This window comes from Marmota flaviventris, chromosome 12 (assembly GCF_047511675.1).
Source record: "Marmota flaviventris isolate mMarFla1 chromosome 12, mMarFla1.hap1, whole genome shotgun sequence".
In the NCBI taxonomy this organism is placed as follows: Eukaryota; Metazoa; Chordata; class Mammalia; order Rodentia; family Sciuridae; genus Marmota; species Marmota flaviventris.
Genome location: NC_092509.1, coordinates 30,198,935 through 30,215,563, shown reverse-complemented (window position 1 = coordinate 30,215,563; position 16,629 = coordinate 30,198,935). Strand labels below are relative to the sequence as shown.

General features: G+C 40.7%; 1 protein-coding gene across 3 annotated transcripts in view; it reads right to left on the bottom strand.

The window, feature by feature from the left end:
- Arhgap21 (Rho GTPase activating protein 21) overlaps positions 1-8,158 on the bottom strand; it is a 133,022-nt gene extending 124,864 nt beyond the window's left edge. For 2 of the 3 annotated variants that reach the window (XM_071599828.1, XM_071599830.1), the window contains exons 1-2: positions 8,077-8,158; positions 6,252-6,690 (exon numbers count right to left, since the gene is read on the bottom strand). In XM_071599828.1, the coding sequence (XP_071455929.1) occupies positions 6,252-6,329 (78 nt within the window). In that variant the 5' untranslated portion in view covers positions 6,330-6,690; positions 8,077-8,158. Of the gene's footprint in view, positions 1-6,251; positions 6,691-7,677; positions 7,696-8,076 lie in introns of those variants that run through there. The other variant, XM_071599829.1, reaches the window with a different exon arrangement.
- Between the last annotated feature and the right edge of the window lie 8,471 nt (positions 8,159-16,629).

Genomic DNA, 16,629 nt, shown 5'->3' with positions numbered 1-16,629 from the left:
AACACACAACCTATTTTCTAAAATCTGCAAATAGTATCTTTTTTATAGTAGTCTTGGAATTAAATAAAGAAAAAATTCAAGAAAGAGAAAATAATGCAATTTCAATATTCTCATTATCCAGAATTAACAACTGTTGACATTTTATCATAGTCAATGTTGTGATCTCTTTTTGAACTGATCACGAAATATTTATAACAGAAGAAATAAAAATACATAAAAAGGAACATATACTGGATATTCATTTTAAGAAATAAAACATTGTTAAAAGAGACACATTACTTTTTTATAGCTTTTCCTATTTTTCCAATTGCTAGTTATTCATTACCCCTCAGTGAAAATGATTTCATACCTCTAAACTACATATTTTCTTGGTTATTATTACTTGGTAACTGGCTTCCCAAAGGTAAGAAAGATGAAAAAACAACAACAAAAAAAAGGCCTCAGAAATCTGAACAGCAGTTATAATTTAAATGGAATGGAATTTAAGGTGGAGAGGAAATCTAAGCAAAAACATGAACTTCATACTCTACATGTTTTGAATAATCTAAAATAAGTGTTCACATACTTATATGCCTACACACAAACTAACATTTTGGAATTTTTCTAGTCTCGATTAATTTTTTAAACAATGTATTTACAGAGAACATATTAAGGGATAGATACTATTCTAAGCACATAAAATACAAAATGAATGAAACAGACAAACTCTGCACTCTTAACATTTACATTCTATATATATTACCTGTATCAAATAAATAAACCAAATCTGATATATAAGCGCTTCAAGTGGACATTATATGCTATAGAGATAAATAAAGCAAGGAAGGAGGGCTGCTGGGCAGGGTAAGGCATGGCATGGCATGAGGAGTAGGGGAGTCACAAAAGAGAGTGTTGGCAAAGATTCATTGGGAAGGTGACCTCTAAGCAACCGCCCTAAGAGACAAGAAAGTGAGCCAAGTAGAAACCTGGAAGAGTGTTCCAAGAAGATTCAGCAAGTGGGAAGGCTCTGGAGGAACTAACCAAGCTTGATGTGCATGGTGAAGATAAGAGTCCAGAAAGGCCAGTACAGAGTAAGGAGGGGAAGAGTAACAGAAAGTGAGGTCAGGCAGGTAGGAGGGTAGGTTATACGTAGCTTTACAGATCACTATAAAAACTTTGGCCTTTAATAATCTCCAGGGAAATGAGAAACCCTTTGAGAGGAATTTGAAAAAAGGAGTGACATGATCTGATTTATAAATGATCTATTCTGATTACTGTGGGGATATTACTATGTGATTTCTGTTACTGTTACAGACTCCAGGCTCACAAGGACTGAAGCTGAGAGACCAGTCAACCAGATTTGCATGCTATATCTGAGAAAAAAAGAAAGATATAAAAAAAAAAATCACTCCAAGATGCCTGTCCTGGAAGGGACAAATTGCTATTGCTTGAGATGAGGCAGACTAGAAGGAGCAATTGGAGCAAGATGGGGAACAGATGCAGAGAATCAGGAATTTGGTTTTGGATGTGCCTTTTAATATCCAAGTGGAGATTCTGAGTGGTCAGGTCAGTTGGATGTAGAAATCTGAATTAAAGAGACAGAGGGGTAAGTTAGCAGTGAACACACACACACACACACAGAGGTATTTGTATGTGTATATACACATATACATTATACATATGTGTGCATTATATCCCATATATATGAACTAGCAATATATATTTGATATTTTAAAACCGCGAAACTGAATATAGAAGAAGTAAAGAAGATCAAATTTAGCCCTGAGGTGTATGAAGGTCAGGAGGGGACAATAAGTAAGGAGACTAATCAAGAGAGTACAGTGTACTAGAATTTAAGTGAACACTTAATGAAATTTAAAGCTTTTTGTGCATATTCATTCATTCAACAAATATATTCTGAACTTATGTGTCAGACACTGTGGAAACAAACATGGTCTCTGCTATAATGAGGACCACAATCCATGGGGGCTAGAGATAAACAGACTTGTAAATGCTGCTACATAAAGTTCATCCTGTTTTAGGATAATGCACTACAGACTACTAATCCCAGTCTTGAAAAGTCAGAAAAGGCTTTCCTGAGGAAGAAAAGATCAGAATAAGTGAAGATCAGCCATGGAGAATTGGGAAGAGGGGGAGGAGAAAGTGGGAAAAGGTTGAAAGAATATATTTACAGATTTCTAAAGTTAAGAGAAATATTGTTCTGTCTCTATAGACCTGAAAGGATTTCAGTACAGGAAGTATCGAAAGAAGTAACAAGAGAGATAGGAGAAGGGCAGCCCAAGTCCTTTAATACTTCTAAGGAGTCTCGACTTTATTTCAAAGGTAATAGGAAGCCAGAAAATTATTTTATATGGGGAGAATGTAGCTCACTTTTCTGTTACTCTCCCTCTCCTTACTCTCTGTATTGGCCTTTCTATTTCAGTAGGATCACTGGTTATGGTAGGGATCAAACTCTGGAAAGGAGCACAGCTGGGTTACTAAACTACTTAGGAAGCCTGTTTTTATGGTTTATCAGGTAGGTGCAACTGATGTCTGAACTTGGGTAGTGGCACTGGGGATTTGGAATATACTCAACAGGATTTTAGCTATGAGGAGTCAAGGATGATGACCTAGTTTTTGATCTGGACAAATAAGTAGACAGTAGCACTACTCATTAAAAGAAGGAGTACAGAAAAGGGGAAGGTAGGTAGCAGGTGTAGAATATGTTGAGTTTGCAATGCCTGTGAACTACCAAAACACTGTTAAGTAAAAAGGCAAACTGGCTACCTAGGTTGAAGTCAACCATAAAATCTGAAATAAAATTATGGATTGGAGTCATAAATATGGATTAATACCACATGAAAAAAAAAAAAAAACAGGGAGTGAGAAGAGTGGAGAAATGGAACAGATTTGGCTCTGGTTAAATCCAATATAAACCAGACAAGCAGAAAGAACAAAAAGAGATAATATAAAGGGGAAGAGGGAATAGGAGAGTGATGGAGTAAGGGAGTCTAGAACAAAAGCAAAATGGATAGTAGGCCAGAAAGATAACCAAAGCATGAGTTCATATAAGTTCATATACAGAAAAATGGCCTAGTTATTGTTTACACTTTTCCATAAACAACGAACAAATAGTTTTCATGAGCTATCAATACATTTCATTGCTAGAATAACCTTAGCCTAGGTGAAGAAGCAAAATAAAAAAAAAAAGTTAATTAGCAATAGTAAATACAGTTCTTAAATAACAATAAAAATACTTCGAAAAAAATTCCATTACTGGACAGTGGTGTGAACTACAGATAGAAAGTAAAATCGTATTAAAAATGGCTAAAAAGCTGAGTGAAAGTTTTCACTTCTTTGGTTTAAAAAAACAAAGCAAGTTGAACTTAAAGGATGAAACTATATAATACAGGAAGGTGCAGTCACACCACAGAGGATTCTAAGAGTCTATATAAAGTGATTTTATGAGCAGTTACTCAAGGCTTGCTGTCAGAATACTTTACAGACCAGAATAAACACACACCTACAAACACATAGTACATAGTGAATAAAACCAATTTTGAAAACACACCTTTTAGATATATATAAAGTGTATAAATTTGTTTGAATACAATTTGTGATATGTTTATTGTATAATGCCAAGACATATTCTACTGAATTATCACAACTCTTTATTTGAAGAGGGCCATGGTTAACTGTTTCCTCACCCCTTGTGGGGGAAGTACTAGGGATTGAACCCATAGATGCAACAGTTCTTCTATTTAAAAAAAAAAAAAACAACTTTATTTTATGTTTTTTGGTTGTTGTTTTTTTTTTTTTTTTTTATGTGGTGCTAAAGATCAAACTCAGTGCCTCACACATGCTAGGTGAGTGCTCTACCACGGAGCCACATCTATTTTTACTTTTTAAATTTTGAGACAGGATCCTGCTAAGATGCTGAAACTGGCCTTGATCTTTCAATTCTCCTATTTCGGCCTCCCAAGTCGCTGGGATTACTGGTTGGTTATGTGTTTTGGGGTTCTCCCATATATTCTCAGGGGAGTGCCTAAATTATTTCACATAGCAACACCATTAGACTGAAATACTTATGATGAACAAGAAATCTCAGATTGTTTTCAACAAAGCAAAACAGACTTCATAGAAGGTGGAGTTAGCTAATTAGAAAAGACATGAGACAGACACCTATTAATTTACCACATTGATTTCTTCTCTCCCACAAACTTGAGTTTTTGGCTGATTGACAGCATTACTACTAACACACACATGCTTGTCTCTTGTTTAGTTCATTGGAACACATATAGGAATGCAGCTATTGGTTTTCGAATTTTTTTAAAGAATGACAATCCTGTAAACAAAATCCTTTTAATAAAATTAAGTGTGGTGTTCAGAGACTTAAACATCTATCAATCCAAAGCATTCCAATGGCAACTTCCTTTCTATTACTAAAAAATATTCACAAGATGTAATGTGCATCAGAGGCATCAATCAGGAATAAATTCACATCACAATTAAACACAAGACAATAACCACACAAGTTTCCAGAGGTTTTATTTCTGCTTCCACAAAGAATCTCAGCAAAATATCTACCTAGTCTTTAAAAAGCCAAATAATATTACAGCTTAATACCAAATTCAAGTACTGCTTATACTCTTTCTTCTTTCCCATATTAGAAACAATATAGCAAAGCCAGAAGTAAGGTCCAAATGAAAACAAATTTCACAGCTCTTAAAAAAATATACAACTGTCACTGTTAATAAAAGCCAAGTGTGCAACTAACTGCTGTCTAAATTCTTGGTTTGAGGCATCTCTTAAATGACACACACACACAAAATCAAATAAACATTAGTTCTTGCAAATATAATGCAAATAGCATGCTAATTAAAGTATTCACAAGACAATGACAAATAGGGCTTTAGGACTTCAGTACATATTATTATGTAACTACAATACACATTAAGCAATCACCAGGTTGTAGGCAGGCCTTCCAAAAGGAGTTATTATGGTTTACCATGATCAGAAGACTGTGGTGTTACACCTAATCATGCTTTTACCTGCAACCAGGTGTTTACAGATGTCAAGAAGTAAAATGCTGATTGTAAATGTAAACCTACAGTTCTGCCTAATAAATTGTGCAGTATCTGCACACTGTACCTCCCTGTTTTCTGCACAAACTTTCTACTCCAATGTGAAAAAAACAGCACAAGGTATGTTTTATGGACCAAAATTTAACTTCCAATTCGTTTTCAGTACAATGCCCAAACTCACACACTTAGAACTAGACTTGCGTCAAGGGCTATGAAGTTAAAATTTAACACTTAGGAGACCCAAAGAAATATCCTCAGGATTTCAATAAAAGTATAGATGTCTCAAAAAGAAAGTTCCAGGATAATGATATTCAATGCTTTTAACAAGCATATTACAGAAACCATACACAACTAACTAAACACAATCTACTCATTATGGCAAGAAATTCCAAATACTCCAGTTTTTAAATACAAGGAGAAAAAAAGAAAAAACATGAGAAAGTGACAGGGTATATAGATGCCATAAATCAATGGATTTTTTTATGAGTTCTGTTCTGCCTGCTCAAAAAAAATTCAGGAAACCTGGAGTAAAATCTTCTGGGCCTTTCTCAAGATGCTAGTTCAAACAGTAATGCAAGACACCTGATACCCCAGGGCAGCTCACAGACCTTCTGAGCAGTGAAAGGAAGGACATAAATAAAATAACAGTCAAGGCAGGAGATTTTTCAGAGAGTTGGAATTACAACACTACAAGGTGTTTTCCAAGGCTGGGCCTAAAATGTCCATGGGAAAAAAAATTTTTTCCTACCCAAAGCAGAGATCTGCATCAACAGCAGCCAGGACAAGTGGTACCACCTACCCTCTCCACGAGGGAGGGCAAACCCTGCACACACATACACACCAAATGCACACACAACCAAACCCAACCAGCTCAACGTGAAAAATACTGGAGGTTGGGAGCTGAAGATAAACAGGTACTGAGATGTCCTTTTCTCAGGCTTACAGTATTCACAGTCACCAGAAATGGGAGGGCTCCACATTCTGAAGGGGTGACCAAGATATTGACAAATCAAAGACAAGGACAATATTTGCAAAAGAATCACTTGAAGCCAGAGGAATAAGAGTGGGCAAGGATTCACCTTGCTCCTGATCAACTGGATCACTCCCACCAACCAGCTCAAAGTCCCAGTAACAGCTGAACTCCCTACGTGCAGAAGAGCCACCAATGGCATGACCACGTTGGCTTACCTCACAGGATGGGACCCGGCAGGCGTTGAGCTTGTCACCATCTCCTTCAGGCAGACCAGTCCGACGTGTGGCCATCATTTCATTTCAAATTTCAAAGAAAGGACAAATCCTTTGGAGTCCACATTGGGGGTTGGGTGGGGAATGCCACCACACGTCAAAAGGGCAAGAATTTCACACCAGGCTCGGAGAGAAGATGCAGGGCTAGTGAAACAACGTGCCAGAGAATGAAGGTTTTTCAGGAAGCTTCCAATGCTGGCTTCAACTGACTCCACCGTCTTCTTCCATTTCTTGCGACTTAAAAAAACAAAGGAGACAGATCTCCTTAGCAGTTAATGTCCAGGCCAACTGCAGAAAGCGGTCCCTTCTAAGCAATGCTAACTCCGGAGGCCAAAGGAAGCCCAGTGGGTCGCTCCGGCGTCTGCTCCTGAAGAGGTCCTTCCTACAACAGGGAGAAGTTAAAAGGGCATGAACTTTCTCCAGACACCGATCTTTAGCCTTGCCACAGGTCGACATCAAGTTCGCGTGTCCGACACTCGGATTATTCGGTCCAAGAAGACGAACCATACAAGTGAAAAAAGAACTCATCTTTGCATGCATGAAATTTGGGGGGGAAAAATTAAAGAAAAAGATTATAAATTCAAGAGGGACACAGAAGAACGAGAAACCTCAGAATTTCCCGAGGGTTGTATCAAACACAGCTGGCTGTTGTGCACCCTTCAAGAAGGAAAAAAAAAAAAAAAATCCCTGTTCAAGTGCATTTTAATTAATGAATTTCCTGGGCAGAACAGAGGCAGTAGGTACGTTCTGCATCACCCGGATACGCACACTTCAGGGATGTTTTCTCCCCACGGGGACAAAACGGGATACTTTCAGACAGCCTCCTCGCTCCCTTCCACCTCCCCAAAAAACAAACAAAAAGGCGACCGGGGCCGGGGCCAGGGCCGGCGTGGGCTTGGCGGAGTCTCCAGGCGGGCTGCTCGGGCCGCCGGGTGACTCCGGCCGCCTGCACCCTGCCCCTCCGCCCGAGCCGGCGTCCCCGAGGAGGCGGCTGTTTTCCTTGGCCCGCGGCGAGGCTGGGTGGGGACGACCGGGCCGGGCAAGGAGGCGTGCGGCAGCGATTGGGACGCGGCGCCGCTCCCGCTCCGGGGCATTATTCTGGAGCTACACAGACGAAGCCTCAGCCCAGGCAACTTTTATCTCGTGGCAGTTCCCCCAACTACGACCCGACACTAACCCTCTCCTGTAACCACCGAGGGAAGGAAAAAAAAAAAAAGGAAAAAGAAAACCACCACCCACCTACCACTATTTCCTCCGCCCCTTCCTGAGGCGGGTCGGGGAGCTCGAGCTCCCGGGAAGAGTGGCCCAAATGTGTATTTCGAAAAAGGTGCGGGGAGGCGTGGGGAAAGACCCAAACCCGGGGGCTCACCTTCCCGCCCGCTCGGGCCCAGCTGCCCGGCGCGGCTGCCAGCAGGAGCGGGGACGCGGGCCGGGCGACGGTCCCGGCCGGGAGGCGCTAGGCCGCAGGCTCGGTTAATATTCATGAGCGGCCCGAGGCGCCCCTCCTCCACGGCCGTCCGGCCGGACCCCGGCGCCCGCCACCGGCCTTTGTGCCCTTCCCTCCTCCCGCCGGCCCTCCCAGGCTCCGCACACGCGGGCGCGGCCCCTCCGCCCCCTCCGGACGCCCGCCGCAGACTCCCTGCGGCCCCGCGCCAGCTCCGGCACTGGTTGAGGTGGCGGGAAGGGAGGGAACCCGCTGCGACCCGGGCTCTCCACAGCCCCGCCAGCGCTCTGCCCTCCCGGCTAAAACGGAAAAGAAAACACGCACCGGAGGAAGCGGGGCGAGTGGATCCCGCACCGCGCTGCCGACAGCCGGAGAGCGCGTTCCGTACGGCGGCGCCAGCCGAACCCAGCGGGAGGACCAGCCGGCGCTGCCCGCCGCTGCGCTCCGAGGCCGCCGCCCCCGGCCGGCCGCTCCCAAGCACCGCCGCGACCTGCCCCGGCCGGCCCCGGGCTCTCGGCCGCCGCGGGAGGGCGTGGGGCGGGGCGGCGGCCGCCGGACTCTCCCCTCGCCTCGCCGGGCCCGGCCGGGGCCCTGCTTCGGCGCCCGCAATCGCCAAGTGACAGAAACGCCTGGCTCCGCAGCCGCGCGGAGCTGTTTCCCGGGGGCGGATTTCTCGCTTCTTCCTCCCTGGATCCACCTCCTCCCACTCCACCTCCTTCCCCTCCCCTCCCCAGGGGAGGCTCTGGGACTGAATATTTTCTGTCTTGAATAATACGGTCTCAGGGAGCCGACGCAGGAGGAGGATTAACCCGGGGCGGGAGGGGTCCTCGCTAACCCCCTTCCAACGCGGCTGGGGACCCACAAGCCCTCACGCCCAGCAGCACCCCAAAACCAGGCTCACAAAACCTCCCGCCCTCTCCGACCTCCCGAGCGCTGAACGGAGCGGCCGGGAGCGGGGGTTTATCCTGGGGAAGAGATTTGGTGGCTGGTGTCCGGGTTGCTTAGTGGGAGACAGTCATATAGCGAGATCTGTGGAACCGAGGGATCAAAGGTCCCAGACTGCGAAGGACATGTCTTGGTGAATTATTGGCCCCTTTTTTGAAGCGGGAGGAGCACGAAGCTGGGAGATGTGGGACTTCCAGATAAGGGAGTGTCTTCTCACATCAGACAGCAAAATATTTCCCGTGGTGGGAAAAAAGGGGGCGGGTAGCAGCGGAGCGTTGTTCATTCAATTCTTTCCTTTTTAAAAAAATCCACAGAGCCGCTGAGCTGCTTCGGAGCGACTAGCAGAACTGAGGAAAGGTGGCTGTGTTTCTCTACACTACAGGTCACTGCGGCTCCACACCCAGAGGACAGCCGCGCGCCGTCCCTCCCCACCAGACTCCAGGGCCTGGTCTTAGACCTCGGGCGGCTTGCTCCACCCCGCCGCGCCTCACAACATCTCCCGCTGCAAATTGTCCAATCGGGAAACGCGACAAGAGAACAGGAACCAATCAAAGGCTGCTGACTCAGGTCTCCCTCCACCCTTTGCCCCGCCCCCAAGGGTAAAGCCACCGCCCCCAGCCCCCCATCCCCGTCTCTCCTTCCCATCTCGCCTGGGGGTCCTGGGAGGTGGCTCACCAGCTTGGGTCCCTGCCTCGCCGAAGTGGAGTAGTAGCTTGATGTGGCGGCGGTGTTTTTCACCTTGTCACCCTCATCCTCTCCCCCTCCCATACACAGCCCTCCTCCCTTCCCCAGTCCTGCTGGTGCTGTTGAGGGTCATTTCTATCCTCACTGCAGCCGGGGACTGCTAGCTATTGTGTCTGATCAGCTGCCACCACCATCCTCAGGGAGAAAAGAAGAACAAAACCAAGAAGCTAAGGGGTGTGTCTATCTTTTCCTTCTTTCTTACACACTTATCTTCTGAAGACTCAGACACCTCTCCTCCCCTGCTCCTCGCCCACTGCCTCGGCTTCTGTTTCTTGTTGGGCGCGGGACAAAAAACACTCCCTGGGGTAGGAATACCTATGTCTCCGTTTTTTGGTCTTCCTTAGAGTGGAAGGCACCAATTAACAACTAAATCCTCACACTCAAAAATAAATAAATAAAAATTGACTAGCTCTTTTTGTTGTTGTTGTTTAGTTCTAAATTGACTAAATCATTTTTATGGCCTTGAAATTTGCGTGTTCCAGACAGCTGCTGAGCAAACTAGTCAGCCAATAACCAAGAATGGAAAAAAAAAAAAAAAAGGAATTAAAGTATAGGGAGGGCCTGCTTGTCAGTTGGTAATTTACTAAACTGCCCACTGGTCCATAGCACATCTAGTGCTGGATACTGTTGGATAAATTAACTAAAAGTGAATAGAAATGTAGGGTTCAAGTAGTTTACACTAGCAGGCATAGAGAATATGTCCAGAAAGGAAAAACAGATTAAAGCTCCTTTACAAATGCAAATGTGCATGTGTGCATAAAATGAGTGCCTAACAACTGAGGAGATTTGAACTATAAAGTTTTTGTAATAGAAATTGTTTTAAATGTTGACTTTGAAAAAGATTCTCAGTATGGTACTAGAAAATAAAATATTGGCCAAGAAAGGAGATGTTTGAAAAGGAAATAAAACACGTTTTAGGAATTATAGGAAAATAACAGAAAGAGGCAATGTTTCTATAAAAGACAGTAAAATACAAGAATCAAGATTATAACCCAGCTTCATCATTTACCATGTAACTTATGACAAATTATTACTTACCTGTATAAGTACTAGAACTGTCAAATAATAACAGTGATCGCCATGTAGATAACACTGCCTCAGCTGCCACCACCATCCTCAGGGAGAAAAGAAGAACAAAACCAAGAAGCTAAGGGGTGTGTCTATCAGGTATTCCACTAAGCTTTTCATATAACTTAATGAGTGGGGTATGTGGTACAGCCAGGATTCAAGTCTGGCTCTAGAATCCATTCTTTTATCCAAAACAATATACTGCCCCTAACATGGTTTTTAATAACAATTGCAACTTAATTTTAGCTAACACTCAACTAAGTAATTACTAATTTTCATAGTCTATTAAGTACCAATTTAATTGTATCCCTGGGATAGGTATGCTTAAGATGTTGCAAAATTTAGAAATGTTTTTAAGAACCATTGTAACGTGCATTTTATGTATATTAGACTATCTGAATGGAGAAGCACAAAAACACAGAACTAAGATTTGAGAAACTGTGTCCTGGTCCTCTACTGGGGCATCTGAGTGTGACAGCACCTTCTACATCTTGCTGGGCTGAGATCACCAATGAGATAATAGATGCAAAGGAGCTTTAAAAATGTAACAATATTATTCTGGTCATTAAAGAACTAAGCCATTGTTAAATGTCAATTATTAAATTATTATGAAGCAAGAGTTTGTCCCATGTTCCCAATAGGAACCCTACACTTTATAACATTTTATTGATATTTCTTAAGAACATATTAACCCAGTTAAAAATTAGGTCTGCTCTTTTCTGAAGGCATAAGCAATAATAATATCTTAATAAATATATGAACTCTTTTTTAGATTCATTCTGAGTAGACCCATATGATGTGGCACCCTCAAATCATCTGGAAGTGGCAATCAACAACCAATAATTCTCCATTCCAAAGGCTGATGGTATAGTTGATAGAAAATGCAAACCTTTGGAATTCTACTCAGCTGCCCATCTTGGGCATTTCACTCATTAACACCTCCACCAGAGGGAGGGCAAGGGAAAGGAAAAGGAGCCAAACTTAAATCCTGTGACTACATGTTAACAGCTCCAATGAGAGATTTGGTGAAACAAAGTTTGAGGGTCACGGTAACTGAAAGGATACAACCAACTTTGGGTTTCATGGTCAATATCTTGACATTTTTCTTTATCCCAAATATCATAGATAAGCAAGGGCTAACGGTAATTCTGCCTTTGTTTACCTTAAATGGCTGATATTTTCCTCAACATTTGTGATTTCCTACCATCTAAATTCTTAGCATATCCCTTGAATTAGTCCTAAAAATTACTGATCCTATATTAATAACTACAAGACCAACTCGTACACTGTAATTCTTGCAACACAGGCAAGACATTTTTAAAGGTGGAAACTATATCCTCAAAACATGTTTGGACTTTGTTAATGATATAATAATATTATTTTGGTGAACCACTATCAAGGAAAAATGTCAAAGCCAGAAATAGAACCACAGTGTCCCAGCCTCTGGTCTGAGTTCATTCCATTATAATCTATGGATGATTTCTACTCTGAATATAGAAGCTGGCAATTCTAGGAAGCACAAGTGTTTGCCAGTGAATTCCACAAGTGAAATTCATAATTCAGGATGAAGCATTTGCAAAACTATGTGTCTGAAGTATTTAAGATCACTGACCCGCAGAGTAGCAAGCATTTTTGGGGTTTTAGGAAAACACTATGGACTTTATTTCTAACTCATACAATTCCAAGAAGACATATTATCTCCTCATATTTCTTTGAAAAACACTTTCACATTGAACTGAGTAGCCACAGAAATCCCACCTTACTTACAAGGCATTTAATAATTATAACCAAGAGGTAGGAACAGCCAGGCAGGGTTGGTGGTGGTGCACACTCATAATTCCAGCTCCCAGAGAGGCTGAAGCAGAAGAATTGCAAGTTTCAGGCCAACCAGGGCAAATAGTGAGATCCTATCTTAATTTTTTTTAATTAAAAAAAAAAAAATTTTAAAGAGATGATAGTAATTCTTCACAATAAAAAGTTCTAGGGTTCTTCCCTTATCGCCTCTACTAGTTTAATATTCTGCATTTGCTAAATATATAACTTATTCTGTTCACATAATTATTATTTTTATAAATTTCTGAATTAATAAGTTCTGAATAAATAATAATGACAGTATTTAATTCAGTACATATAGTGCCTAGCAAAATGTGACACACAGTAAGTATTTTTGAATAATTTCTTTGCCTTCAGCTTATTATGATCTTTTCCACCTCTGGACTAAAGTACTAGTATTTATTTTTGTTTGTTGGCATCAATTAGTTACCTGGTCATACCCAATCTTGTATCATTACTTAATAGAATATTATCTCCTTTTCTATTAAGATTATAAACCTCCAGGGAAGATTTCTGGGGCTTTGACTTGTTTTCAGATACCCATAATATCTACCCCAACTTTTACACATAGAAATCACTACAAAATTATTCACAAAACAAATGATAATTGTGTCGCTGTTGTCATTATTAGCAATGGTATTTTTAAAAAATATTCTTAGCAGTGGTATTTTATTATTTGTGGTACTTTGGACAGAAGTGCCATCTTGTATCTCTTAACCTACCTTCACCTCTGATGACTGAGCTGTTTCTTGGTCACAACACTGTCATAAAATTTAATATCACTTGCATTTGGGTAGTAATTACAAAATTTCAACCTATAGTTGAAATTAATACTGTATTCAGTATTTTCTTCTGGATTCAATAATGGTTCAGCACCCAAATCCCCATACTTAAAATTTAGTGGTAAGATGGTCATAGAAAACAGTATTATTAAGAGTTGATTTCTATATTTTAAGGAAAAAAACATGACTGAAAAAAGGGGCAACTTTTATTTTACCCAAAGAATCATGATTTTCATTTATCGTTACTTTAATTTTTCTTAAAAATATGAGGTCAGTTCTTTAAGTGTTTCCACCCACCCACCTAAATAGGAGCAGGAACATCCTGTGAAAATTCTGTGTAATCTGGGTAGAAACCCACATTACAAATACAGAACTGAAATATGTTTTTATCATCTTGGACAAGAATGCTAAATTCTAACCATTCTAATTAGGAAACTGTGGTAGCATTTGATTTTTAGTATTATAGGCCTAATCTAGAGTAACCAGATTTTTCTCAGCATAATTTTGAAAAAGAAAAAGTCAAGGTCTGCCCTTTCCTTTCATCTTCATGGGACAGAAGTAGAAAAGACATCTCAAGACTTCTCCATTCCTTGAGGCAATGATACTCTGGGAATCTTTCAATATTCTCTAGCATGGTACATTGTGTTCCTCTATTCCTATAATTGCCTGCATTCCTCAACTAATCCAAAAATCAACTCACCAAAGGTTCTTCCTTCAGATAGGAAAAGATTGCATGATAATATGTGGCAATTCACATCTGGGCTTAGGAAGGATAGAAGCAGGCTTGCATAATTTTTCCCCTAAAAGATTTTTTCAATTATATTTTAATTTTTTAAAATTGCAACATAAAAAAATAAACATGCAAATTGCATAGGACCCAATCTTATACCACATTTTATGAATTCATTCTCTTGTCTTCTTCCAGTTGCCCTGTATAGCTCCTCATTGGTTGAATCCAACAGGAGGCCTGAGACATTGAAAGATAATTCATCTACTCTGTTTTATGTATAAATAGAAAATCTAGGGCTGGGATTGTGGATCAGCGGTAGAGCGCTTGCCTGGCACGTGCAAGGCCCTGGGTTCGAGCCTCAGCACCACATAAGAATAAATAAATAAAATGGAGGCATTGTGTCTATCTACAACTAAAAAAAAATAATAATAATTTTTTAAATAGAAAATCTAGTTAGCAAATCCTGATTTAAAAAAAAATGAATGAAAAGGAAATAAAGGGCTGATGGAAACATTTTAAATTGTAGGCAGGAAAGATGAAATAAAGTAGCATATTATTCTAAAGGGCAAGAAAGAATGTATTATGGAGGAAGATTAATCCTAGTAAACAGAAAAAAAAAATAGACACAAATGTTTCACACTCTGAGAAATAAAATACATCAAAAGTGAAATCCCAAGGGACTATAATGAGCCTTAGAAGAGCTAAGAGAATGGTCCATACCTTTAATCCCAGTGGCTCAGGAGGCTGAGGTAAGAGGATCACAAGTTCCTCAGTGAGGCCCTAAGCAACTTAGTAAGACCCTGTCTCAAAATAAAAAACAAAAAGGGCTGGGGATGTGGCTCAGTGGTTAAGCACCCCTGAGTTCAATCCCCAGTACAAAATAAGAAGAAGAGGAGGAGGAGCAAGAAGAGGAGCAAGAGCAGGAGGAAGTACTAAGAGAAGATATTAAGAGGAAAAAAGCATACCACTGCAGTAATGATAAATGAATTAGAAATAAGAAAGGATAAGAAACAGGTAGCAGAAAACAGGGGAATGGATGACAAGTTTTTTAAAACCACATAAAATATAAAGGTAAAGGAGATTAGACAGGAGATAATTAGACAGGAGATGAAAATATGGGTAGATCAGACAGGATATTAGACAACTGGTATGGGTGAAAATCTGATTTAGAGAAATTTAGGTCTCTGACAAAGAGTTTAGAGCTAGTAAAACTCAAAAAAAAAAAAAAAAAAAAGCAAAATATGGCACATTGCTATATGTCCCCCAATATCTGTTCTGTCCTTTCATAATAATAACATTTTATTGGGCACTTGGTTAACAAGCTAGGCTTTATTCCTAGCCTTCCTTCTAATTAGGTGTGGCCTTTAGACTAAGTTCTAGGCAATGAAATGTGGGCAGGAATGATTGTGGGTCACTCTAGAGTTCTTCCCTTAAAAGGATTATATCTGTGCTTCCCCAGACCTTTCCCCCACTTCACAGTGGCTGGTGATAAGGTTGCCAGGTTTAACAAATAAAAATAAAGAGGCCCAGTTCGACTTAAATTTTAGATAAATAACAAATCTGTAGTGTATGTTTTTCAACAAATAACTTTTTAGTGTAAGTCTTGTGCAATAATTGAGACATACTGAATTTATTTGTTATTTACCTGACATTCAAAGTGAACTGGATATCCAATATTTCATCTGGGAATCCAACTACCAATAGCGAGAACTGGAATATCTGCTCTTGACCAGAAAAGAAAGCTCTCTGTCAAAGAAAATAGAACTATCCCAACAGACCTGACCTGTCCACTTCTGATTGTTCCTTGAAAAGGAAGTAACTTTCTACATAGTCAGTTTTTTACATAATAAGTACGATAGTATTTTTAAAGTCTCTTTGGTACAGGAGCTTGGTTTGTCCTAATTGAATGTGAAGACTTTCTTGCAATTTCAAGATCAAGTGGATTTACCATGTTTCAAGAATTATTAAAAGGGCCGGACACGGTAGTGGATTCCTGTAATCCCAGTGGCTCAGGAGGATGAGACAGGAGGATTGCAAGCTCAAAGCCAGACTCAGCAAATCGAGTTGCTGAGCAACTCAATGAGGCCCTGTCTCTAAATAAAATACAAAATAGGGCTGGGGATGCGGCTCAGTGGTCAAGTGACTCTGAGTTCAATCTCCAGACTGCCCTCCCCCGCCAAAAAAAAATAGTACTTGAGGGAAATTATTAAATGAAGTGTATGAAAAGGATTCCTACAAGCAAATCAGTCACCTAAAACAGGGGTTGGCAAACTATGGCACACAGACCAAATCTGGTCTGCCATTTGTTTTTGTAAATAAAGTTGTATGGGGAGCCAGCCACACTCGCTCTTTTATGTGTTGTTTACTGCTGCATTAGTACCACAGTAGCAGAGTTGAGTACTTGCTACTGAAAAACACATGGCCTGCAAAACCTAATGTATTTTCTATCTGGCCCTTTACAGAAGAAGTTTGCCAACCCCTGACCAGAAAGAAAAACAGTACTGACCTCAGAATTCTTCTCAACATTAATTGATGCAAAAAGTTTGGAAGGGAAAAAATGTGGCTTAAAAAATCAAAACTTTATGGTCATTCATATTTAAAAGTAGCTGAGAGACATTTTCAAATATGTAAAAATTCAGGAAACACATCACCTTTCTCCAAATGATGGTATGATCTACTAAAAGATGATTCTGAAGGACTGATAGTGAAATTAAAACAACTGTGATTATTATTGTGATGCTACAGAATATGAATGACATAAAATCTTGAGAGCAA